This window comes from Aspergillus alliaceus, assembly GCF_009176365.1.
Source record: "Aspergillus alliaceus strain CBS 536.65 unplaced genomic scaffold BDW43scaffold_3, whole genome shotgun sequence".
Classification (NCBI taxonomy): domain Eukaryota; kingdom Fungi; phylum Ascomycota; class Eurotiomycetes; order Eurotiales; family Aspergillaceae; genus Aspergillus; species Aspergillus alliaceus.
The window spans coordinates 529,368-553,562 of NW_022474686.1; the positions used below are offsets into that span (position 1 = coordinate 529,368).

Sequence of the window (24,195 nt, forward strand, 5' to 3'; positions counted from 1 at the left end):
TACATTCCGACACCGAACCTGTTCATAAGATGTTATAACAGAACACTCTTCCATTAAAGAGACACAGAACATAAGCCCTCCTCTTAAAACATGGTTATAGCCGACACAAAGAGGAAAACTAGTATGCATGGTACAAATCTAATGGCATTAACATTATGCTATCTATATATCACCAGAAGCTTTGTATCCATAACCTGTCTTCATAGTCAATCTTGCGTGAGCCATCCACAGAAGTCGTAAGTTCATAAGTCCGCCCGGCGGCGTATCTATAGAGGCCATTGGAAGCATAATTACAGAAAGTATATATAGTTGAGAAGGCAAGCGACACCAAACCAGACCAGCGCAGCCCGGGAAGTGGGAAGAAAATGGGGCTTCTCGAAAATACCAGGGGTACCGTGTAGCCGAGTTAAGTGAGTTGGGAAGGAGGTTCCTGTCACGATTGACTGTCGAACAGATAACGAGCCGATAAGAAGTGTCGTGGCGGAATAGAAAGTTGGTCAGCCACAATTAACTTAACCAGGTCATGCTAAACGAATGTTAATGACTTTTGTAGCCTCCCTTGTTCGGATCAACCCCACCATCAGAAGTCTCGGGATTTCCCTCTCCAAGGGCACGATAGGCTTGCTCCCTTGCGGCTGACCGGTCGCGCCGGATCGTCAAGCAATTGATGCCCAAGAATGTCGTGATTCGGTTGATGACCAAGAATGCCCAGTGCATATAGGCGACAAAGGCAAAGAAAAGATAGGTTCGCAGATACAGGAGCTCTACCCATGCGCTAATTCCGGGGAAACCAATCCAGGGCAAGTTCACTAGAATGGCACCTCCGACCAGAGGAGTTTGCAGGACTGTCCAATGGGGAAAGGGCTGTCTCAGCAAATGTGCAAGAATAATCTTCGTGGTCATCCGTCCAAAAACGAACGAGATGGCCCAACAGTACAGAACCAGATGGTTATCGACCAATATCCTCGAATAGGGAGAGAAAAGCCAAGCCAAGTTGCATCCAGTGAAGACGATCATTGGTACCCACTCCTTAAAGATTGGTGCTATAGGAAGATTTTGTTTCCTCCTAGAAGCAACGACGTTGTAGACACAACCAGGTAAATGACCCAAAAAGAAGGAGGAGAGAAGAAGTGGGATCCAAAGGTCCCTCACCGAATTATCTCCAAAGATCTGGGGGAAATTCAAGAACTCGACTATGGGCCGGGACCATATTCCAGGACCGTAAATGCCTGATGCTACTATCAAAGTAATTGCAATGAGGAGGCCCTCGGTAGGGCCATTGAAGTAGCCGAGATAAAGTGTATGCGTGTGATAGGTCTCCCAGGTGGAGAAATACATCGCGAGGCAGGGAACAATAGCTGTCCAGGCGCCGAGTTTCGTGGAGCCGAACCCCATTGCTGCGGTCTCTAGTAAACTAGCGAGAGTGCAGTTCAAGGAATCAATTCCGTGACTGTCTAATGTCAATTTTCGCCTCCCGCAGCCTTCCTGGGGTAATCACTCACTCAAACAATTCCCCAAGGCCACTAGAGGTCCCTGTTCTCCGGGCTTGCTTTCCATCAACGTTATCCAGCGTGGAGTACCTTTAGAATATCAGATGAGACTAATCCATGTGACATCAAATATCAGTGCTTACATCCACATGCCGAAGGCAAAACTGTAATATAGCCAGGAGGGGCCCTAGGATTGAAAACCGTTAGTGCTCGGCGACGAATCGAATAGTATATCCGGTGGTTTTCTTACAGGTCCAACAAGATCAGGCATAAGAATCACTATGAGCATCACATTGCCAACAATGAACATGAAACCCAAAAGGGTTACCATGTTAGGAGCCAGCCACATGGGCAAAAGTTCGACGAACGCATTCCACTAAGGTGCAAGGATCTTTGTTAGACGGAGGTCACGCAACGAATGCCACAAGGTGAGAATATCGTACGTAGTGCTTCAGGACATATCTAGAGATAAAAGACTTATCCACACTCTGATACTTGTAGCTCTTAAGCGGTGCTAAAGCATCATCGGAGAGCGAATCTTGGATCGCTAAGTACGGCATCGTTCATTAGCCCAAAGACTACTTGCCCAAGAAAGCAATTGGGAAACGAACCTTGGATTTTCCTAAAAACCACACTCATTTTGTTTCAAATTCCGCCAATTGGGTGGTATACTCCCGGTACTTCAAAAAAGATGTATCGTATGATTGAATTTAGTTCATCGCGCGAAAGCAAACTATCAAGCAGAGAATACAGTGACAATCGAAGGATGACCCTTAACCAACAATTGAGACACTCTATTAGAGGCACAAGCAAGAACCGCAGTAGAAAAAGGCAAGTGAAGGGATAATGATCTTTCAAAATCCCCTGAGGAAAAAAGAGTGGAACGAAAAGGGAGGGCAAGAGGATCGGCGGACGTTCCATCCGCGGATCGGAATCACGTGCGGCTGGGCGGGCTGGTCTGTGAGCTCCGCAGCTTTCGACGCAACAACGCGACATGAGAAACAGAAGTTGATGAGGAGCTTTGTGGCTTTCCCTTTCTTTTTGATTTTCTTTCTTGTTCGATCATAGCAAGGCTCCATCCGTTTCGCGTACCATGACTTTTGAATAATTTACTTTTTTTCCTCTCCAGCCCTCTTTTGAATACCTCTCATTTTATCACTTCAGGCTATTGCTCCCCGCTGTTAAAGCTTCAACTTCCGCACACAGCTTTGTTCGCATCGCCTGTCCCCATCGTCCATCCATCTCGATATCGACTTAAAAGCGCTATCAAAAGGTTATACGGTCGCTCCTTGAGCTTGGACATGACGGTAGAGGATCTGAGAAGCGCTCGCGGCGCAGTGCACGACTGAGTATTCTGCGCAATGCCTGGTGTCGTTGACGCTCCCGCCCCCTCTGCCTGGCCGGGTATAGGGTTCACTGTTGCGCACCAGAAGGTTGAGCTGGAGCTGGACTTTGCAAATAAGGGCCTTAAGGGGAAGACCGAGATTACGATCCATCCACATTACAAGGAACTTCGTGTTATTCGACTGAATTTTCGACAGGGCGAGATTAAACGCTTAAATGTCTGCGGAAAGATACCGTCAATGAAATATGTGGATCCCTACGAATCGCTTCAACTGTACGGCCCTCACTACCATGGCCGACTGACCTCGAATATAGAAAAATTGCTTAAGTCGCCGCCGGAAGCCGACCTGCTTGTGTCGGTTCCCAAAAGCGTTAGGATTGAAGAACTCGACCCTTTCTCTCTCGAAGCCCAAGATCAAATGGCGCTGCGTGCGACTGGAACTGCCGAGGATGCTGAAGGCCCTCTGAGCACGAAGGCACCAGACACGACACTCCCGCGGTTCACGGCATTAACGGTGAACATTGAATTTACCATTGAAAATGTAAAGGATGGTTTACAGTTTGTCGGGGTAGAGAACGGGGACAGGCGCTACCCGCACGCCTTCACAACAAATTCGCTTGGATACGGGGCTGGTTGCCCTCTATTCCCTTGCGTTGATGACGCTACCTCACGTTGCACCTGGGAGCTCTCGATTAAATGCCCGTGCTCTTTGGGGGATGTGTTCGACCGTAAACCTCGCGATTCATCTGGCACCCACGCTTTTGGACGCTCTAAACCGACACCAAATTCAGGTCGATACATCTCCCCAGATGATGAAGCTTTGGACCTACTGGTGGTCTGTTCTGGTGATATGACTGATGAGATTGTTGATCCGAAAGATCCTAGCAAGAAGACGGTATCCTTCGCATGCACCTCACCGCTATCTGCCCAGCAAGTCGGGTTTGCTGTAGGCCCGTTCGAATATGTCAATCTTGCTCATTTCCGGGAAAGCGATCAAGATGAGCAGCTTGGCCAGAATGCCATTCCTTTACATGCCTTTTGTCTTCCGGGGCGAGGCGATGAGCTTAGGAACACTTGCTTTCCAATGGCGAAGGCGATTGATTTCTTCTCGTTATCATATGGATCGTATCCGTTTTCAAGTTATAAAATGTGTTTCGTAGATGATGCCCCCGAGAATGTCTTGTCGACAGCTTGCTTGTCAATCTGCAACAGCCATCTCCTATTCCCCGAAGATATTATCGATCCAATGTACGACTCAACACGCGCTCTCGTTCACGGCCTAGCGTCCCAGTGGATCGGTGTCAACATCGTTCCAAAAGAACCCACTGACACTTGGGTCACAGTAGGCGTCGCATGGTTTATCACGGATACATTCATGAGGAAGCTTTGTGGGAACAATGAGCATCGCTTTCGACTAAAACAGATGTCTGATCGAGTATGCGAGCTGGACTATGAGCGTCCATCACTCTTTGACATGGGCAATATAATTCAGCTTGACTCGTCCGAGATCGATTTTATCGCACTCAAAGCTCCTCTTGTGCTTTTCATACTCGATCGAAGGCTCACAAAAGCTAGTGGAAAAGCCACAATGCCCCGTATCATTTCTCGACTCTTCCTCAATGCTCGAATGGGCGACATACCAAACGGAGCAGTATCCAGCTCGGTTTTCCAAAAGACCTGTGAGCGGCTCGGCCATGCGAAACTGGACTCATTTTTCCAGCAATGGATTTATGGTGCCGGTTGCCCTCGTTTTCAAGCCACACAGAGGTTCAATAAGAAGAAGCTCGTGGTTGAAATGATGATAAAGCAAGTGCAATCAGAACAGCCTAGCACACGCGATCTGGACAAGAATACGTTTATGCGCGACGTCAAGGAGGAAATTCGGAGTGTCTATGCTGGTGCTGTCCAGCCGGTTTTTACCGGTTCTATGACAATTAGAATCCACGAAGCTGATGGTACACCTTATGAGCATATTGTTGAGATTAAAGAAGGCGTCACCAAATTCGATATCCCTTATAACACGAAATACAAGCGTTTGAAGCGAAATAAACGGCAAAAAGAACGCGCCGCTGCTGCCTCAGGGGGTGACCCTAATGCAGAAACACAGGAAGACGTCTTGCTTTATTGCTTGGGCGACGTACTCCAAAGCGAAGAAGAAATTCAAGAGTGGAAGTTAGCTGATTGGAGTAAGGAAGATGAGGAGCGAATGGGCCAGGAATCTTATGAATGGATCCGCATGGACGCAGATTTTGAGTGGATCTGCAAGCTTTCACTGGTGATGCCGGGTTATATGTACCTTTCACAGCTCCAACAAGATCGGGATGTAATAGCCCAGCTAGAGGTTAGTTCATCTGTGGACTTTCTTGACGGGGCAACACTAACGACGACTCTAGTCTCTGCAATATATGGCAGCCCAACGAGAACACTCTTTAATTTCCACCATTTTCGTCCGAACTCTTATGGATCGGAGGTACTTCTACGGAATCCGTGTGGCTGCGGCAAAGGCCCTTGTTAAACATGCCAAGGAAGAAATTAATTGGTTAGGGCTATTTCATTTGGAAAGAGCTTTTCAGGAATTATTCTGTCTTCCAGGGTCACCCATGACCCGCTCGAATGACTTCTCCGATAGGGCTGCTTATGTGCTTCAGTTGGTTATCCCAGAAGCTATCTCGAAAGTAAGGGACCCCCATGGGAAAACCCCGATGCGCGTGAAGCGTTTTCTCTATGACAAGCTACGGTTCAATGATAACTCCAACAATGAGGTGAGTCAAGCATGCGCATTAGTTCTAGTACTGTACTCATGTTATGTGTAGTACTCGGATAATTTCTATGTCGCTACACTTATGCAGTCCCTTTGTCATGCGATGCTGGGAAAGGTCGAGTCCCGCTCCGATGAGTTGGACGATTTCGATATGGAGCGGGTGCTTGAGTCTCAGGCAGAAGAGAAATTGGAGAAAGACGCCATTGCCGAAATTGATCGATATCGGAGAATGGATGAATGGTCCAGCTCATACCAGAACATCTATTCTCGTTCTGCGCTACGCTGCCAGATACAGCTTATGCAAGCCAAGATAACGGAGTTGGACATCATGCAGTTTCTACCATATACCAGGGCCGGCACATATGACCTTCTTCGTTTGGAGGCCTTCGAGTGTCTCGTAGAAACCGATATTTTCCAAAGTCCCGAACTCCTAAGGTGGTTCATCTTTACCATGTCGAGCGACTCTTCGTCTTGGCTTCGTCGGCGGCTTCATTACCTATTTGGTAAAGCGCTTGCTCCTGTGGCTTTTGGTCGCGAATCAAATACTAAGGCCCAGGCTTCCGGTGATGGCTTGATTATTGAACAAGAATCTTCTACCGAGGTCCGCCAAGCAGATCTCGCGCGAAGGCAGACAGTCACTGGAGCCATAGAAGCGCTCAAAGTTGAACTTAAAGGCGACCAAGTCCTCAAGGAGTCCCTGTGGGCCGCGTGCAACTCTCCGCACATTGGTATCCTGGAGCTTTCTGAATTTGCTGACCTCTGCCGGAGCTTGTATGAAGCGACCACTAGTGTGAAGGTTGCTCTGAAATACCCGCGGTACTGGCAAGTAAAGCATCTCGGGAAGGTGAGTCCTGCCGTATCCTGTCCGAGTGTCTTACAAAAGCGCTAATGTCTTTTAGGGGCACCTGCATTTCACCCGCTCGAGCAAATTCCGGACATCACTTCCATCAAAGGATGCGAATCCTGCAAAACGCAAACGCGAAGAGCCGGGTATGCCACCTCCTGGTCCTCGCATCACATTCAAGCAGTCAAAACTTGGCCCAAGTACACCGTCAGCGAACCAAAGTCCTCGTCCGCAGCCAATTACCAAGCTGCATATTCCGAATCGATCCTCCCCTATACCTCAAGCGCCGCCCAAGCCACCAGCTACTCCATCCACTCCATCTACTCCTGGTGGTGGGGGATTCAAGCTAAAATTAAAATTTGGCCAGAAGCCCAAATAATTTAATGCGTCTTCTATCATTCTTCATTCATGTACCTTATACTATTGTTTTTCTTATTCCTCTGTTTTGAAGGGAGGTTGGTAAAGGAGGCTCATGGCGCGAGGGTGGAACGGAATATCGTTCTCGATTTGATTTTCTATGGTTTTCCCTTCTATTCCCCTGTTCCGGTTTTCTTTCTCAAATGCGCGTCTGTTTTGCCGGTTTCATGCCCATTTAATGCGGTATTCTCGAGCCATGTTATGATTGATGCCTTGCATAGCAAACATCACGCTGCATCGTCAAAAGATTATGTCACTCGAAAAGATATACCAAGGGAACCCTTGAATTTGGTCCCTCAAATATTGAAACTGCATTTTCCTCGTAAACATGCTTGAGATGAAATCGAAGTGCATTCGATAGTTCCAAGAAAGCAGCCGACCCGTAAACTCCTTATTGCATTATATTAATCCCACAATGAAGGTAATATCCAGAGCTTCCTTTATTTGTCGCTTATACGTTCGAGAGCCTGTATGGGGATTGGTCCCGTTAGTGGTATGAAGGCTTATGGATATGCAGCAGATGTACTAACCTCGAGCATGACAACCGAGTTACCGCGAATGACCTGTCCACAATGATCAGTTGAGAACTCCCATTGTAACACATATCCCAACATACCACCATGCCAATAGCAACCTTCTCTCCGCCCTGCTTCTCTTCGAAAGCCTCGTCGAGCACAATGTTCATGAATACCTGCGATATACACACGTCAGACCCGGTCCATACGTTTCCAAACAGCGTCCATTATCAGGACTCTTGTATTCGCGGTCGAAGGGTGAAGGGGTGGCAAAAAAGGAACAATTCCAGCTGCTTCAACGTACATCGTAACCTCTAAGAATACCAATGACTTTGCGGTTGCCGTTCAGTTGGCAAAATACCCGCTTTTCCATGTACTAGTAGAACAACTTTGTCAGCTCCTTTTGCGGTCCGAGGCACAGTAGAATGCGAGTCGCAAGACATACCTTCTTCAACTCGGGCTGTGCTTGAGGCATCTTGGCTGGTCAGTTCTGGTAGATATCCCGCCGTGATGTCGAGGTCAGTCGCGCGGCGGAACTTTGAGACGCTACCGTGGGATTAAAGCTGTGCCGGAAGAATATTGTTCCCGGCAGCTCTTCGAGAGATACGCGGAGCTCAGATTGACGCAACTGTTGAAACAACACGCACTTCCCTGCGACAGGTAATTTATTCTCGTGGAGTGAAGAGCTACTATTGGAGATTTTCAAACTATGAGTTCCAAGTTTGCGAACCGCAGAAAGCCCCGCAAGATTGGCGGGGACGATGAAGAGGATAATGGCGCACAAGGTCAGTACCTTTTACGCATTACGGAACGAGATTACTTCGCTAGATTAAGAGTCTGACAAAAAGCAGATTCCGGGCCTGTTGTTAAGCGCCCTGTTTCCTCCAAAACAAAGCAAAAACCGAAAATGCGCATGTCGTTCGCTCCCGGGGAGACTTCAATGGCCGACGATGGTGAACAGAGTGAAGTGGTAATACCTAAACGACAGGGTCTTGGAAGACGCGTACTAGAAAATAGTGCCTTCCAGAGGTCACTCACACCATCGGGATCAGGTAACCAGCTCCCACTCAGGGTGGGACCGGAACAAGATCGACCAAGTTATAGCAATGAATTTTTGAAGGAACTCCGCGATTCAACACCTTCGACCCCAAAGAATATTGCCGATGATGATAATAAAGAGAAGGCTGTTGATGTTGCTGCGAAGTTTGGCGAGGTTATGAAGGTCACAGCCCCTGCCATCATTCCGAGTGCAGCGGAGATTAGGGAAAAAAAAGAAAGAAGAGCGCGGTTAGCCAAGGAACAACAGTATGGTCTCGCAACAGAGAAGGACTTTATCGCTCTGGAAGATACTATGGAGGATGATGATTGGGAATCGAGAAACGAAAAAGAAGATTTGAAAGACACTAGACTGATTCGTGACGATGAGGATTTCGCAGAGGGTTTCGACGAATTTGTAGAGGATGGCCGGATATCTCTTGGGAAGAAAGCTGAGCGCGAGAGGGCCAAAAAGCAGCGTGAAGAAATGCGGGAGCTCATTGAAGATGCCGAAGGAGTTTCGGACGAGGACGACTCAGACTTAGAAGAAAAGGCGGCCTACGAAGCTGCCCAGACAAGGGCTGCCATGGGCCACAGCAGCAAAGAACATACAGATCGACCTAAAACTCCCCCCAAAATGACATCACTTCCACGACTATCAACTTGCCTTGACCGTTTACGCACAACCTTAGCTGTGATTGAAAAGTCGAAAGCTCAAATGATTGACCGAATGGAAGAACTGAGAAAGGAAAAGGCTGATATAGCTGTGCGAGAAGTAGAGATCCAGGCTCTAGTCAAAGAAGCCGGGGATAATTACGAGAAACTGAAACAAGAAGCTGGCCGCACTCCTGGCTCAGAAGATGATATAACTGGCGAGCGAGGATTGGAGAGCTTTGGCAATTCCGTGGCAGTATCAACAGGGAGCTCCGAAAATGAGTCGTGATCCGCCCGTCTCGTACACACACACCTGCCTTGTTGGCTTTCTTACCAACTTCTTAGGAAAGCATCGTTCTTTCCAGCATTCATTAAGGTTCCCTAAGATGACACCAACCAACCTGCCCCAATGCTGGTTTATGATACCCAACACATCGACTTTACTCACGCATCACCTATTTCTTAACTGATACAACTAAGTCCACTTGACGATGGCACGAATGCCTTTCCTTTACTTTCACCCACTACGTAGGTCTTCAAATACTGATGGGACTGCATAGTGAGTGAAACTGGGAGCTTCCTGACATGTACACTTAACTCATGAGATACCGCAGCCGGCGGGACTCCATTTCTTTCATTGAAACCCCTATTGACAGGAACAATGGAACACGCCTTTACAGGCACTTTGATGCTACCCCAATTGAGTTGTTCTTTGACCTCTTTTTTGTGGCGAATCTTTCTACTTTCACTGCTACACATGAAATTCACAATGTAGAAGCCTTAGGGGCATATATAGGCTTTCTTGGAGTGATTTGGTTCACCTGGCTTCAAGTTACTCTATTTGATATCAGATTCGCTAGGGATTCAATATTCGAACGAGCCTGCAAGGCTATGCAACTAGCAGCTATGGTTGGCTTTGCATCTGCAGGCACACGGTTTACCACCCGTATTCGGGACGAGAACGTTTGGGCCTTCCAGTCATTGAGCCTCTTTCTAGGCGGCAGCCGGATCTTACTCGCTTTGCAATATACCGTCAATAACATCGTCTTCGTCCGTAAACCGATGAAATCCGCTGCCAAAGGCGTGTCCATCATCGCCGCGACACTGTTTGTCTCAAGCTTCATCTATCTGGGGGTATGCTTTCCGCACAGACAAACAATGACCTCTATTGAAGCCACATCCATAGTCTGACCTGTTGAATAGATGTTCTATATCTTCAGGGAGCAGACCTGGATCCGCTCCTATATATGGACCGTTTGGTTTGCTTTGTTCGGGCTAGAGATGTGGGTTGTAATGGGAGTATCTTGTGTGACACCCGGAATTGGTCTCCAAGATACCCACTTGAACGTAAGAATGGGTCTCCTTACGCTAATCATCATTGGCGAAGGGGTCATATCAGTCACCAGGATTGTGAATAGGACCGTGCGGCCGGGGGGCTGGACCAAGTGGTCGTTTGTACACATTCTAGGAGTCACTACTAATGTGGTATGGAGTCTCAGCGATTCGATCTACCCTCCCTTTCAGGGTTGCTGACGTCTCAGGAGTAGTACTTTCTGTGGCAAGCGTATTACGACCTCTCACCAACCAGCATATTTGACAAATACTCCCAGCAAGTATGGGCCCAGCTCCATTTTCCCTTTCATGTGGCCCTGGTTCTCCTCCTTGAAGGATCACAGATCCTTGCTCTGACCCTGGACATTACCTTGAAGCTCACGTACCTCAAGGAAACTATCATGTTTGCTTGTGAGGAACCACGGCCCAGACCGGGGATGGCCATTGGTCTTCTTCGGAATACCATCGAGGATATGGAGATTAATTACAACCGCGGCGCAATAAAAGAAAAGATGGCAATTGATGCAATCCTGAGGGATTTGCCCAACCTCCCCTTGTGTCCGGGAGAGAAGGTGATTGGCTTCTCCATCACGAACAACCGCCTCAACGATCTCGTGGGGAATGTTACCGCCGCTCTGTTTTCCAGTATGGGCATTATGCCTTCAGAAGAGACAAACATCGGGCAGTTGACTAGTTCGCAGCTGCTTAGGATGTACATGGAGATGCTGGGGTTTGTCTACGTCTATTTTTTCGTTGCTGCATCACTGGTGATGTTTCTTTTTGCCGCCTTCGCAATGTTGACTCGTCGCCACACCTCCTGCGCTAGCATTGGAATAGCAGCCCGCATCATTCTCGGAGTGTTCTTGATGAGTCTGGTGTCTTTTGTCCGGCAATTTGCGCTTGCATACGCTTTCATGACGTCTCCTACAATACTCTACGCTTTCACGTTTGTTATCTTGACTGGTGGGTACTCTATCTCCGTATATCTTCTGTTATTCGTTCTTTTCTTATTGCCACAGTGTTCGGGATTGACCGACTTTTGGACCTCTATGAGAGCCAGAAAAAGACCAAAATGAATCTGACGGAAGCGGGAAAGCGTATGCATCCCGATACCTGCTAGCCCCGTGCGTCTCACGGATACTTCCATATCATGTCTCCATTTACAGGTGCATCAGGTAGTCAATCATGGAGATCTACACGGGAACAAGAACGCCCGACTGCAAGCGTATCACATGAGACTCCAAGGCAGCGGCACCTTCTGTCCCATAGAGAAACAAGAAATATTGAATCAACTGTCTTAGTGATACATTCTACAACTTTCTTTCTTTCATTTTTTTTTTTAGATAATAACAATAACAATAATAATAATAATAAATAAAAATAATAGAGCATCCAACTTGTGCTCAAATGATACCTTCTCCTATTTCCTGAGATTCGCAAAGTGGAATTGAGTGAGATTGCCATTACACCAACCCCAACAGCCTTGAAAGGTCCCGGCGTCCATGAGCAACGGTATTGGGTCCGTGCCCAGGACATGTCTCGAGACTTCCATCACCTGAGAAGAACGCGTGGAAGGGTAGATGTGGTACAGTGCGTTCTATGGATGCCACTACAACTCGGGATGGAAAATAAGCGCCACACATATTGTAGCTTGGTTCCTTCCTTGGTAGCACATCAAAGTCCCTCGACCGCTGATATACCCACAAAGGAAACCCCTTGGGAGATTAAATGTGGTCGGGATGTTTTTAGCAAGGTGACACCGTTGTTGAGAACGTGTGGGTGGTGTAGTGCAGATTATGCAGTGAAGTGCAGTTAGGGTTAGTTTTGGCGCCCTCCCTCTTATTTTTATTTCTCCTGAACTAGACCAGGCAATGGAGAATAAAGGGAATAGTATATTTTATGATATTAGCACATAGCATTATGGTCACCCTCTCACTTTATTTTTGTTGTCTAATTTTCAATTTTCAGAATTTTTTTTTTTTTTTTTCGTTTTTTCCTCGACTGAAGAAAGAAAAATTATGGTATTGAGAATTTCCCTATCGAATATTTCTGATGCCGGTTTCCCCGGCCCGTCTTCCGGTTTGTCGTTGGAACCTATCTACGGGACCAAACGGTTGGAAACCCGATCTGTGTCGTATTTTTTGTTTTTCATTTTTAATTTTCTGATAAAGTTTGGGAGAGGTGACAGGAGACTATGTAGAACCTGTGAGAGGGTTTGGGGATGACTGAGGCTGCACTGCATAAACTGCTGTAAGGTGCACTGCACTGTTCTCTGTACCTGCAACGAGCCATAGGTAGATGGCCCGATCATGGGGACATGTTCTGGGCCTCTATATATTTTCTTATTTCTTTTTAATTTACTTTTAAGCCCAGAGTCGGTTTTTTTTTTCTTGTACTCCCCTTCGAAGGTTCCGTGGCGATATTATCTCTAGTCCCTATGGGAGAGATTTTGGACATGGCCTTGGCGGTTTGCAGAGATGGATCTGAGACAAGGAACACTATATTAGAAACTATTAGTATTTGGGAGTGATGGCTTTAATGCCATTAACAAACTGATTGGTTTGCTGGTGTTAAATCTTGAAACGAGACCTGGACAAGCAATGGTTTTGAAAAAAAGAAAAATTTAAAAATTTAAACGTGCGGGAGTAACCTAAACATACCCGAGTGTTGCATTTCTGGGCTATTATCGCTCACTTCGCCAAGTCTAGTTGTGGGATCCATTTTTTAGAGTGACCTGCATATACACGCGATCTATCACTAGTATTTATACTATCAGTATTAAACCCAAAAGCTCAAAGAAACAAGAGAGAGAGAGAGAGAGGGCAGGGTAAAGAGACCCATTAACGTTCAAAGCGTTGAGCAAAATGTCACATCTATAGGCCCAACAGCACCATCCGTATTCTTTCCGATCACTTCTTTGAGCCCAATAAATGTTTCGGACCTCAAGCCTCATTCCTTGACTTATGTGGCCATTGCTGAAGGTGGGATAGGAAGCTGATGTGGACAAAGCCTTATGTTGCTATCCGACATGCCTTTGAAAATAGCAGAAAAAACTGCCGCACACACCGATAGGTAGAGTGCCACGAAACCTTCTTTAGTCCTTTCTTCATGGGTTTGCGGTTCTCATTTTGCCTCACACTTCGCCTCCTACGCCACAAAGGTTTCTCGATTGGACGATCGACCACCCGCCAACCAAGATTGCGACTTATCAATTGATCGTCTAGTAGAATATTGCAGGGAGAACGTTGTAAGCCTAATTGTTACGTTCACCATTGGCAACATCCATGCCTATCGATCCGGCACTAAATAAATTATAGGCCATCGCCTTCATTGCCTAGCCCCAGAAGGGAAGACAAAATCACTCTAGACAGAGCAGGGGATATATCCCTATTAGGGTAAGAGGGTAGATGAAGGATTAGCGTAGATTTCGAGCCACTGCAGGGGGGTCGAAGGTATGAATCTTACTAAAGGAGGCAACAATCTCAATCACGAGATGCAAGAGTCCAAACTTGATCTGAGTTCTTCCATATTCTTCTGAGACACCGCTTTCTTTCCTGCCTTGAAACCCTTGGACGAGCTATTGCTCCGTTAGTCGAATTGAACGAAGCGTATCTTTGGACAAAGCGTACGAAGAGTGCTTTCCGAAGAACCAGTCAGATCACTTCTCCAGTAATAGTAAGTGCCTTTTGGGGGGAAGTCTGAGACATTAAAAAAGTCCGCTTCAAATCTCTGCCCCGTGGCCTATGGGAGGAAACAGGTCTCCTGTTCGGCCTACAGAATCAGCAAAAGAAGAATCTTTTTGCTTTTTGCTCCCGAACGAACCTCCTTTTTGCTTTGTTTTATGTTATATCCCAGGACTCCCGGCCATAGGTTTCAGAGCAAGTCTTGCCTTCCAGGACCTTCTTGTTTTGGCAAATGAGACAACAGGGCCGACTCCAGATGGCCTTTATGCTGAGGTCCAAAGAACTTAACCAACAGGATTGAGGTTGACCAACTGTGACAACCAAGTGAAACCTCACCGGATATATTGGGATATGCTAAATGGCTAATGAGCGCTGCAGGTGTCCCCAGTTAAACCAACGTGCATCGCCCAGCACCAGGATCTTCTGTATGTACTCCGCCAGCATCAATACAAACCATGAATGACAAAAGTGGTGAAGTAGCTGTCAGCAATAGTTATTTGTCTCATTTTAAGACGATGGTCCACGTTCATGTTGATCCCGATAAGCAAAAGACAAGACAGGCCTTCGACAGAGACCTCGTTCCTCCTAATTTGATTCCGAACTATTTCCTCCTTGATGATTTTGGGGGTCTTTTCCCGACTAGTTTCTGCGCCCCGCAAGCTGAATCAGTATCGTGTCCTAAAAAACTCACCGAGTGTGAAGAATCTCAAATGTACAGCTGGCTGGAATCCAACGACTGCCGTTCGATGGGTCTTAACGACATAGCAAACAAAAGTTTGATGACCCACGAGGCTATGAGCAACGATTTCGGCCACTGGCCTGACGCTATTACGTCAAAGTGTTTTGAGAATAGCAAGGCGCAATCCCATGATGATCGGACTCAGTTACCATCGCAGGACCCGTTCATGCAAAGTGCTCGAGAGATAACCATGCACGACGGCCATGGCCAACACGAACAATCCTCTATCAAGCAAGAGAGGTCGATCGGAGAAGAACAGGACCCGGCTGATGATGTCATGTTTGGCATAGCCCATCCAATCCCCAGGCTGCCCAGCTTAATTATGACCGGCAACAGTCTCATAGGTCCTGAAACGGAATCTGCGGCAACACTATCCCTTAGAACTCCTGATAATTCATGTGAGATTCAGTACAACGATGACAATGTCCAAAATCCAGAATGGGAAGCCACTGAGCTGGAAGTATCCGAGCTTTCAGAAGGAAGCTCCGTACGTAATGTCAACAACTTCATTCCAATTAGCGGTCCTGCTACGCCGCCTCCCCGATCGACCTTTGGGACTCGAGCACCCTGGGATGCGCAACGCCAGAATATCAGCCGTGGCGATACCCTCTGGGCCGACAGTCCATGTGGGTTGAGCATGACTGGACTCTGTGGCTACTTCAATAAAAGCTTTGACCATACTCTCCCCACCGTCAACAACGATCTTCACAGTTTGCCGCTGCAGGAAAACGCGTGCCAATATTACACACAACCAGCAATGTCTGCCTCTCAAAGAAGATTCGAGAATGTTGGTTTCGCCCTTGCCAAAGAACATGCGGGTTGTCTAGGATGCGATCCAATCCAGCTCTACTATGAGAACTCCTATTTTCACCACCTTGTGCACCCGAACCTTGCAACCAACAGGAGTTATTTTCCTCGGGAGCAGCTGAGCGGTAAGCAAATTGTTTACCGTAACGACAGTAGAGACGCGTTTCTCGTGGAATGTAAGCGGCGCGGGCTTTCCTATAAGGACATCAAGAGAATAGGTGGCTTCAAAGAAGCCGAGTCAACACTCCGGGGAAGGTTCCGGACACTCACAAAGTCAAAAGACCAGCGAGTAAGGAAGCCTCAGTGGCAGGAGAAAGATGTTAGTCATGTCCATGGAAGTGAAAATTGTTGATGCTGATTCATTCTGCAGGTAAATCTGCTCTGCGAGGCAGTAGATGCCTGCTTGGAAGGCGAAAAGCAAGCTCGTAGCGCTTATAGTCTTAGCTCTCGGCCTCCCACTGCTTCCCAGCTGCCCAAGGTTTCCTGGAAGAGAGTAGCAGAGTACATCTGGACTCATGGGGGTTCATATCAATTCGGAAATGCCACTTGTAAGAAGAAGTGGTGCGATATACATGGATTGAAGATTTGACACTGATTTTCCGACATGTGGAGCCCAGGAAGTCATCCAATGGGTGTATAGAAGAAGGGAGTGCAAGTGGAAGCCTTCCTCTTCCGATTGCATTTGACTATATCCACGTGACCAATGTGGACTGCATAGATTTACAGTGGTCCTCCCAATCTCATGTGGAGTGTCCGTGTTTTACTATCGATACGAAGAGCTTATTAGTAGTGCCTTGCCTGTCGCACTTGAGCTAGTGTGGCTAGCTTCTACCCGAGCTTTCTTTTATTCTGCCTTGCTCCCTTCTCTTCTAATAGTGTGATTTCATCCTTCTGACCCACGTTGAAACATTGTTTTGAAGTCTGTAATGTTTCTTCATGGCAAATTTTTGTATTATCGTTTCTCGTCTCAAATCACTCTTGGTAGGGCATGGGGTTGTCTTAAGGTAACTGAGTTACAGTATTCAGAGTAATGAAAGCTCAAACAGGTCTGGGTGAGGGTACCCAATAGCCGACAGTACCTCTTTCAAGGACTCGGGGTGATGGCGTAGTTCATCCCATTCGGCCTCAGCCTTCACCATGAGCGTACCGGCGAGAATCGTACCATTCAAGGCAACGACACCTGCTTCAGATATCCCTGTTGATGCCGCAGAGTCGATTGGAATTCGGGCGCTTTCACTTCGCCTCGGGCAGATCATCATTACTGAATCGGTCATTGCCAGGTTGTAACTGATAGCAGCCGGGCCACTGGTCGTCAGGGGAGGACTTCCTGGATTCTCCTGTGCGGCTGCGAACGCCGCTCTATACAAGGATATGTAAATGCTATGTAGGGTATCGGCAGAGGGGTTTGGCGGTAACGGAAGGGCGAAATGCGCGAACGGTACCTGAGCCCATCGCAAATATCTGGAACCGGATGATGTTGGTTGCGATGAAACCGCGTCGATCAAGGGCTGCCAGCGCCCCAAGTCACCCTGATACATGGCTTCAATGGGTAGAAACTGTAAGTGTCTATGCGGTTGGCTCGCACCGCTCTCGTTGCCGGAGTTAAAAAAGGCGAACAGTCGCTTGGGACCCGTGCCATTTGTTTTATTCTCCTCACCCCATGCTTTGATGCAGGAATAGGTTGCGTCCAAATCTTCCTTCTCCAGAACATCAGTCTGTAATTTCCATTCCTTTGTCGCTAATATGAAATGGTCGGGAATCACGGGAAATTTATTGAGGACTAGCACGTGAGTTGGGTTCTCTCGAGGTATTTGAGCGATTAAGAGCTCTGGGGAGGGGTCTTGGAAAGGATCGAAGTTGGGTTTCGTGGTAGACTTGTCCGAGTTTGGAGCCCCGGTTGGCTTATTTGCAAGAGCAGGACAGTATCGAAGTTGGTACTAGGTGAGAGTAGAGTTGGAGTTAGCCCTGGCATGGGATGGGCAAAGACCTTACTGGTATCCCCGCAGTATGGATTGTGGTGAGATGTGTTTGAGAGAATAAAAGGTGGCCGGACTCTTTAGCAGCGGTGAAGCGCTTGGCTACGAGTGTCGAAAGACTTTCTGACAAACCCAATTGCATGTTGTTAATGACTGGCAGTTAAATGATTGATTGTTGCGAGGTGAAAACAGCAGATGGACTGCGGGAAGGCGGGGCAGGTGACCGGTAGAGAAGAGGCTAAGACCCGATTGGCGGCTTGTAACCTGTATAGTACCCTCCATAGTACTAGTACATACTGCCGATTTCGTGAATATATATATTAGTACGTTTTCATTGTCTTTATGCTTGTTCATAGATGATCAGGAGAGGAGAGGAGAAGAGAGATCGGACAGTCAATAAATCCATAAAACCCTTTCCAGCCAGGTGGTCACTCTCATCTCAACGCCCCACACCCTGTCACGCTACGCCCATCAAACACCCCAGTAAAAGTGACAAACCCATTATAAGTCATACCATCCCACCGCTGACCAGCAAACTCCTGATCCCCAACCACACTTTGAATCTCAAACATACCTCTTGATTCGATACCCAGTTCCCATTTCTGAGGACACGCCATCCCTGAGCTTGGTGATGTCCAGACCGCGTGCACATCGGGTGAGAATAAAATCTACAGGAACGAATGCATGCGCACTCTGGTTGCGCCTGCGGACGTTGCTGCTCCCTGATATGAATGGTGGGCCCAAACAGGAAACTAGATATGTGCAGAGGAACAGGTCGCTATTGTCGAAGGTTAAAGTAGGTTGAGTTTTTGGTGAAGAGGTCTGGGGCGCCCCAGAGTCGCTCATACCAGGTTAGCGAGGCCCCGGGGGGTGGGGGTGTCAACATTGATTGTTCCGAAGCTCCACCGGAGAGCGATCGACGGAGGGAAATAGTTCCTGATGTTTTATACGCGGGGGGGCTCAGTCGTTGATTGTTCCGCCGAGATATGTACATGCGCCCGGCGAGGGCGTAGTAGAATGCCGGGGAGGTGGCGTGGAGTGTCAGGTGGAAAGTGATATCGTGGTGAGAGCTTTCCATGATCATTATCAGGTTGTCCGGAGACAGGCCAGATAAGTGATAGCCTGGTTTAGAAAAGTTGAAGGCAAAGAGCGCTTCATTTGTAATGGATGTTGGCTGGGGGTAAGAATAGTGCTGGAGGGTAGGAAGGTCCGGAATCGAGCCTCCGTAGCCAGAGATGGATTCGGAGGCGAGCGCGCCCGTAGCAAGGAAGTATTACTCTCCGGTGGTAGCTGTGATAAAGGTGTATCCAGAGATGGGTTTCGCTATAAGGAATTGTTTAAGATGTGGAGATATTGTATAACACGGGGAGTCGGGGCTGCATATACCCATATTAGAGCTGTAGGGGGAGACACTTTACCTGGGCAGATGAGGGTGACTTACATCGGTTATTGCTTGGGTGTTGTCGGGGATGAAAATATACCCTAAAGAATAAGTTACATACAGAAATATGATCCTCAGGGCTAGGTTCATCTGTGAGGCATACTATTAGGTACTTGTACAGGCGAGGACGAAATAGATTGAGCAGTGTTGCAGGAGGGGCAGAGAGCAAGAGAGCAACCATATTCATAGTATTCAAGAGGTTCGAAAAAATGGTTATGCAGTGAGGCAGCCCTTTTCTGCGCAGCCCTCTCCCGGGCCCTCGGAGCAATTGCATCGGCGGTCGTTCGTATGCCTGTAGGGTTACACAGTTGGGTTGGTGATAACTGATCCTGCCTTTTCTTTTCTTTTCTTTTCTTTTTCTTTTTTCTCTCCCTTCTTTTCTCTCCGTTCTTTCCCGATAGTGCTTTTCTCACTGAAAAAGCAAGCATACGTGTATGAATTAGAAAACGACCAATGATCTACAGCTGGTAGGAGTCCAGTCTAGCCCTACACATAACACGCAGCCGAGCTTTAGAGAGCATCCAGATAGCTTCATACAATCTTCACCCCCTTCAAAGTCTAACACCTGGATCATATCTCCTAGCCACCTGTTGCAGAAACGCCACATTGTTTGGACCATACCCATAAATCGGGTCCTGAGCGCTATCCGCATAATTCATATAGATATACTCATTATATGCCCCTACTGACTTGGTGTGTTCATCCAATTCTACCCTCGCGGACTTGGCAAGGTTGTAGAAAAGATTATCATCTACCTCGTTATTCCACTTGTAGTCCCAGACGATGTCTATCACTTGTTATTTACGATACATAAGGGAGGGCAAAGAATTGGGAATAGGATATCATACTGAGCACAGTCTGGTCGAAACGCTCCAACCCAAGCACATTCCCATCTCGGGCCTCTCTGTCCCTCCAGAACAAAGGAACGCATGGTTGAATAATAACGAAGGTATAGATCTTGCTTTAGGCTAGAACCTTGGCTTCCATGATTTGGTCGGTAAGGATCTCGAGAGTCTTTTGAAATACTTCTCAGTTGAGATAGGTTTCCATTTGGACGACGTTCCTGCGAAGATTTAGTTGTTGGCTATACCCAGAAAAGGGACCATTAGATAAGCACTCTCCAATAACTCGGGAGGGGATGAACTTTTTGTTGTTAGATCTAAGATTGTTGAGAAATGCGATGTATCTGTGATATTCGGAATTATGTAGAAATCTCTGAATGCCTAGGGAGGGGGAAGCCACTGGCCTTGTGTAAACCAAAGAGGAATAGATAGCAGTCCGATTAATGATAGAGTTATACGCGAAGAAGCTAATCCACGAGGCGTAGGGGTCATTTGGAATATTATCCCTAAATCTGATAGCAGCGTATATAGTCTACTGGAGTGTTGAGGGATTATAATCATAGATGACGTTTCCACCCCATAGATTCCCTACTGGAAAGACGGTAACTTTAAATATTGTCACAATGCCGAAATTATTTGTTCCTCCTTTAAGAGCTTTAAATGGTCAGCGTTGATGTAGCGATTTGCATTCATGATCTCCCTGCTTGCTAAAACAACCTCATACCCTTGAATATTGTCATAGTCAATGCCAACACGTGCGGTGTAGAAGGAATTCCCACCCCCGATTAGAAACCCTCCAACGCTAACAAAGCCTGTACGCCCCCCGTGACCATGAAATTATACTGATGACCAGCGAGCGCCAGGCTGAATGAATGCAGTGCCTGTACTTGAGTTGAAGGTGGCACCATTCATCAATAATAGATCGAGGGTGACACCGGGTTGGATATTTGACTCACCAACCGAGGTAAAATGGCCAACCGCTACGGATCGCAAATTGGCAGTGCCCGGGATTGCTCAAGGTCTGAATAGCGACGAAGTCATCTTGCGTTGAGAGTGGTTGGATAATACAAGTAGGCTTCAATTTATTCTTCTATTTGGACGGGGGGTGGGTGTATCCACCTTTGTGGTGGTGATGGTGGATACGTTGTGAGTTGCGGAGATCCTACATAATACTACTACCTATATAATGTTGGCGTAAACAATTCAGCATTTAGACTTGAGGGCTTGAGGGCTTCTTCATGTGTGCCCATACGCACAAGGAAGTCTGTACGGAGCAACATTGTCACTGGACAGTGTGCCCAGTGGGCTCAGATGGGATGGGGCCTGGTTGAATCTTCACCAGAAGCTCGAAGATGGCTTGGTGAAATGCAAAGCTCCCTGGACACCCTTCCAGCGAAATACAGGGCTTCTTTCTGTCTTATTGATGAGCTTTCCAGCCCTACTTCTGAATTGACCAGCGCCAGCTTATCACAGACACTTTGTGCGGCATTTCAGATAATACCTGTGAACTTTTTGAGAAGTTCTGGGGTCTCATTCACATCTGTATCCGGCCACTCCTCCAGCGAGATCGCTGCTGTTTATGCTTCTGGAATCTTATATGCCACGGATGCAGTTAGAATTGCACATCTGCGAGGCCTTGTGGCATCATTGGATGCTGCAAAAAGTGGCCAACCAGGTGCAATGCTTGCTGCAGGTCTTCCTGCAGAGTATACCGCGGTTCTCAGGGTATATTTTGGGGACAGAGTCACACTTGCCGCAAGTAATGCGCCATCGAATGTGACATTATCTGGCGATGATCAGTGTCTACAGTAGAGACTAAAAGATGAGAAGAGGTTCTATCGTTTACTTCGATTCAGTACGGCATATCACTGTCATCACACGTATCCTTGCTCCAGACCATATCTAAAGGCATTAGAAAAGTGCGGTATTAATCCTCTACCTGCCAGCGGCACAACATGATTGCACTATTCTCGTTCCCACGCACATGAAGTTCGCGACTATTAATCCTGCCTTCGCCTGCGGTGCAGTTGGTACAGGTACACTCCCCTCCGACGCTGCCATCACAAAGCTCGATGCAGACGTCATTTGCGGAGACGTGGGTTTTTTTCACCTAGAACGACTCAGGGGTGGTCTAAATGGAAGGTGCTGAGATTTTCCCTCTATCCCTGCCACAGAAAAACCGGCTACTGTTCTCAGAGCTCGTCTAGGGCCCTTTAGCCCGGGATATAACGGCTTATATGGAGCCGGTGGGGTCCTCCACTGAAGTACTGGCCGTGGCATGGATTGCACTGCTGTGTATAAAGCGCGTTGAAGCGCAGCTGGCTGAGGATGACCAACGGAACCTTGACTGGCATCGTTCCCGGCTGACTAGCTGGATCGATCGCACATTGTCCTTGACCAGGACTGGGGGACATCCCATTCTATCGGCGAGCTGGTTGGACACCTCACAAGAGGATTTTGATACTTTGTTATCAAAGGGTTCTGTGTCCGTCATGAGCGAGGCCGCGAATGTGGTTGGAACGAACTTGCACCTCTTCTTCCGTGGCGAAGCCTCGATCCTAGAAGAGCTTCGGAAGAACGATATCCTCACCCGATTCTATAGACATGATATGGAAATGAATATGATGAATGAGCGGCTTGGGGATATTCTCGGACAGTTTGTGTTCCGATACCCACGAATGACAATCCTGGAGGATATCGGTCGTTCCCATCACTCGTATACCTTCACTGATATCTGTGGGGTTCTTCGAAGAGGCCGGGTCTACATTTCTGCACATGAAGACCGCTTCATTTTTTTCACTATTGAATATTGAGATTGGCCCTACTCATTAAAACTACGAGGATGGTACCTATGACCTGATTGTTGCGGCCAATTGTCTCGACGTTACAAGGTCGATGACCGAGACCTGACGTATGTACGAAGCTTGCTTAAACCAGGAAGTTATCTAGCTATGCTAGAGATCACGAATACTGATGCCATTTGAGCCACGTTTCTCAAGGGTGGAATTGAGGGATGGCGGGTTGGCGAGAAGGACGTTCGTGCCTGGGGGCCCATGCTCATGTTTCAACCTGGGAGAAGGTGGCAGAACATTCATGCAACCTACTATCCCTGAGGGACCTTGCGGATAGTGAATTAGTCATTAGGTCTAGCGCAGCATCCAACAACAACAATTTCCCCCCCTAGGAGGAGTCGTAAACGGGGCTCTCATTCTCGAGGATCATCTATTTGAAGAAACGATCCTGGAAATCCTGCAGGCCACTTTCGCAGCCAAGGTCCAAGGTAGCCAGCCTCCTGCTAGACGAGCTCTCAGGACCACACACAGACCTAGACTTCTTTCGTCCTGTTCGGCTCAATAACCAGCGTTGTAGGCAACTTTATCGTAACAAGATTCCAAACCTCCCTGATCTACGGAAGCCGTGCCCGTAGCCTTGCCCGTAGCCTCGTCGGTAACATCGTCCATCCCAGCCTAATCAGTGGAGTAGGCTATATAACCCGCAAGGGCAGCGGGTGGGTCGAACACGTTCAAAAGACAATAGGCTCACCCCTGCTCTCCGAGCGTGATCTGCACAAGTTATCCGCTGAAGCGATTCTCGCCGGTCATCCAGAGTCAACCCAAAATCCCGAAGCCATTATCGGAATACGGCTGATCAACACGGCTGATCAACCCAGCCGAGAATCCGGATATCTTCCGGTATTGGAACCCATTGACATGGGAGTCCATCGATTATGCCTCTAAGGCAGCTTCACGGCTCTCGAATACGAATTCGTCGGACTCGATTTAGGTGCTTTTGGAGTCTGTGAGGCTGTGACGAGTATTGAGGAAGTACCAGAGATTGTGTCTGCTGCGTTTATTGCAAAAGTCCGTACTAAATGTAGTCTTGCTGTAAATGTTCCTGTTACGCCGGCGACACAGCTGATGGGCCTTGGGCTTGATTCTTTTGTTGCTGTGGATCTTAGGACTTGGTTCTCTAGGATGTTGGCGGTGGGTATACCCCTGCTGTAGATTATGAGCGGCGCTTCTATTGAGGAATCAACGGGGGCCGCTGTTTCGAAACTACTGGCTAGCATGTTTCCGCATGTTCATGCCCCTGAGGAAGGTTGGGGTGGAGAATGAGGTAGAAGTGAATGGGGTCTAAAACCTTCAATACCGCGAATTCCCATATCTTGACTCTTTAGGTATGCGGTATAGTAGAGTGTGGTATAAATAGTTTGGAGGGGTCGATCCAAACACTTTGCAATCTGAGTGGGCTTTTTACCACCTTCAGAAAGTCTCTGTATATAAGCTCGCTCAGTTAGATTCAGCCGTTGATTAC

The 24,195-nt window shown here is 47.6% G+C and overlaps 8 protein-coding genes across 8 annotated transcripts; 4 read left to right on the forward strand and 4 right to left on the reverse strand.

The window, feature by feature from the left end:
* Positions 1-24: 24 nt before the first annotated feature.
* BDW43DRAFT_261751 (sn-1,2-diacylglycerol cholinephosphotransferase) lies at positions 25-2,392 on the reverse strand. The gene is made up of 6 exons (XM_032040347.1): positions 2,102-2,392; positions 1,934-2,037; positions 1,741-1,866; positions 1,634-1,677; positions 1,503-1,580; positions 25-1,450 (listed from the first exon to the last, which is right to left on the reverse strand). Exons 1-6 carry the CDS (start codon positions 2,127-2,129, stop codon positions 538-540), a joined length of 1,293 nt encoding a protein of 430 aa, XP_031905311.1. The 5' UTR covers positions 2,130-2,392; the 3' UTR covers positions 25-537.
* Positions 2,393-2,499: 107 nt separating this feature from the next.
* On the forward strand, positions 2,500-7,324 carry BDW43DRAFT_117532 (transcription initiation factor TFIID subunit TAF2). Its single transcript, XM_032038024.1, has 4 exons — positions 2,500-5,176; positions 5,229-5,597; positions 5,649-6,440; positions 6,496-7,324. Exons 1-4 carry the CDS (start codon positions 2,852-2,854, stop codon positions 6,817-6,819), a joined length of 3,810 nt encoding a protein of 1,269 aa, XP_031905312.1. The 5' UTR covers positions 2,500-2,851; the 3' UTR covers positions 6,820-7,324.
* BDW43DRAFT_117518 (putative small nuclear ribonucleoprotein SmG) lies at positions 7,246-7,888 on the reverse strand. Its single transcript, XM_032038023.1, has 5 exons — positions 7,818-7,888; positions 7,677-7,748; positions 7,474-7,548; positions 7,388-7,420; positions 7,246-7,324 (listed from the first exon to the last, which is right to left on the reverse strand). Exons 1-5 carry the CDS (start codon positions 7,845-7,847, stop codon positions 7,298-7,300), a joined length of 237 nt encoding a protein of 78 aa, XP_031905313.1. The 5' UTR covers positions 7,848-7,888; the 3' UTR covers positions 7,246-7,297.
* On the forward strand, positions 7,883-11,513 carry BDW43DRAFT_296708 (uncharacterized protein; the record flags this gene model as incomplete). Its single annotated transcript, XM_032044259.1, has 7 exons — positions 7,883-7,894; positions 8,094-8,157; positions 8,224-9,346; positions 9,676-10,195; positions 10,265-10,546; positions 10,609-11,356; positions 11,413-11,513. 7 exons carry the CDS (start codon positions 7,883-7,885, stop codon positions 11,511-11,513), a joined length of 2,850 nt encoding a protein of 949 aa, XP_031905314.1.
* Positions 11,514-14,591: 3,078 nt separating this feature from the next.
* BDW43DRAFT_306340 (uncharacterized protein) lies at positions 14,592-16,211 on the forward strand (the record flags this gene model as incomplete). The annotated part of the gene is made up of 2 exons (XM_032046006.1): positions 14,592-15,941; positions 15,993-16,211. The coding sequence occupies 2 exons, from the start codon at positions 14,592-14,594 to the stop codon at positions 16,209-16,211; spliced, it is 1,569 nt and encodes a 522-aa protein (XP_031905315.1).
* Positions 16,212-16,644: 433 nt separating this feature from the next.
* BDW43DRAFT_306341 (putative bis(5'-nucleosyl)-tetraphosphatase) lies at positions 16,645-17,740 on the reverse strand (the record flags this gene model as incomplete). Its single annotated transcript, XM_032046007.1, has 2 exons — positions 16,645-17,559; positions 17,615-17,740. 2 exons carry the CDS (start codon positions 17,738-17,740, stop codon positions 16,645-16,647), a joined length of 1,041 nt encoding a protein of 346 aa, XP_031905316.1.
* Positions 17,741-17,956: 216 nt separating this feature from the next.
* BDW43DRAFT_261773 (uncharacterized protein) lies at positions 17,957-19,064 on the reverse strand. Its single transcript, XM_032040348.1, has one exon. The coding sequence runs from the start codon at positions 18,680-18,682 to the stop codon at positions 18,377-18,379; it is 306 nt and encodes a 101-aa protein (XP_031905317.1). The 5' UTR covers positions 18,683-19,064; the 3' UTR covers positions 17,957-18,376.
* Positions 19,065-21,192: 2,128 nt separating this feature from the next.
* On the forward strand, positions 21,193-22,694 carry BDW43DRAFT_306343 (uncharacterized protein; the record flags this gene model as incomplete). Its single annotated transcript, XM_032046008.1, has 3 exons — positions 21,193-21,606; positions 21,797-21,976; positions 22,089-22,694. The coding sequence occupies 3 exons, from the start codon at positions 21,193-21,195 to the stop codon at positions 22,692-22,694; spliced, it is 1,200 nt and encodes a 399-aa protein (XP_031905318.1).
* Positions 22,695-24,195: the final 1,501 nt, after the last annotated feature.

Excerpts from the sequence above, each read along its gene's own strand:
- BDW43DRAFT_261751 (XM_032040347.1), bottom strand. The coding sequence starts at position 2,129 with ATGAGTGTGGTTTTTAGGAAAATCCAAG. Across the intron at positions 2,038-2,101 it reads GGTTTTTAGGAAAATCCAAG|CGATCCAAGATTCGCTCTCC; the intron begins GTTCGTTTCCCA and ends TGCCGTACTTAG. Across the intron at positions 1,678-1,740 it reads TGCCTGATCTTGTTGGACCT|GGCCCCTCCTGGCTATATTA; the intron begins GTAAGAAAACCA and ends TTTCAATCCTAG.
- BDW43DRAFT_117518 (XM_032038023.1), bottom strand. The coding sequence starts at position 7,847 with ATGCCTCAAGCACAGCCCGAGTTGAAGAAG. Across the intron at positions 7,749-7,817 it reads CACAGCCCGAGTTGAAGAAG|TACATGGAAAAGCGGGTATT; the intron begins GTATGTCTTGCG and ends TTGTTCTACTAG. Across the intron at positions 7,325-7,387 it reads ACTCGGTTGTCATGCTCGAG|GCTCTCGAACGTATAAGCGA; the intron begins GTTAGTACATCT and ends ATCCCCATACAG.
- BDW43DRAFT_261773 (XM_032040348.1), bottom strand. The coding sequence starts at position 18,682 with ATGATCATGGAAAGCTCTCACCACGATATCACTTTCCACCTGACACTC.
- BDW43DRAFT_117532 (XM_032038024.1), top strand. The coding sequence starts at position 2,852 with ATGCCTGGTGTCGTTGACGCTCCCGCCCCCTCTGCCTGGCCGGGTATA. Across the intron at positions 5,598-5,648 it reads ATGATAACTCCAACAATGAG|TACTCGGATAATTTCTATGT; the intron begins GTGAGTCAAGCA and ends TGTTATGTGTAG. Across the intron at positions 6,441-6,495 it reads AAGTAAAGCATCTCGGGAAG|GGGCACCTGCATTTCACCCG; the intron begins GTGAGTCCTGCC and ends AATGTCTTTTAG.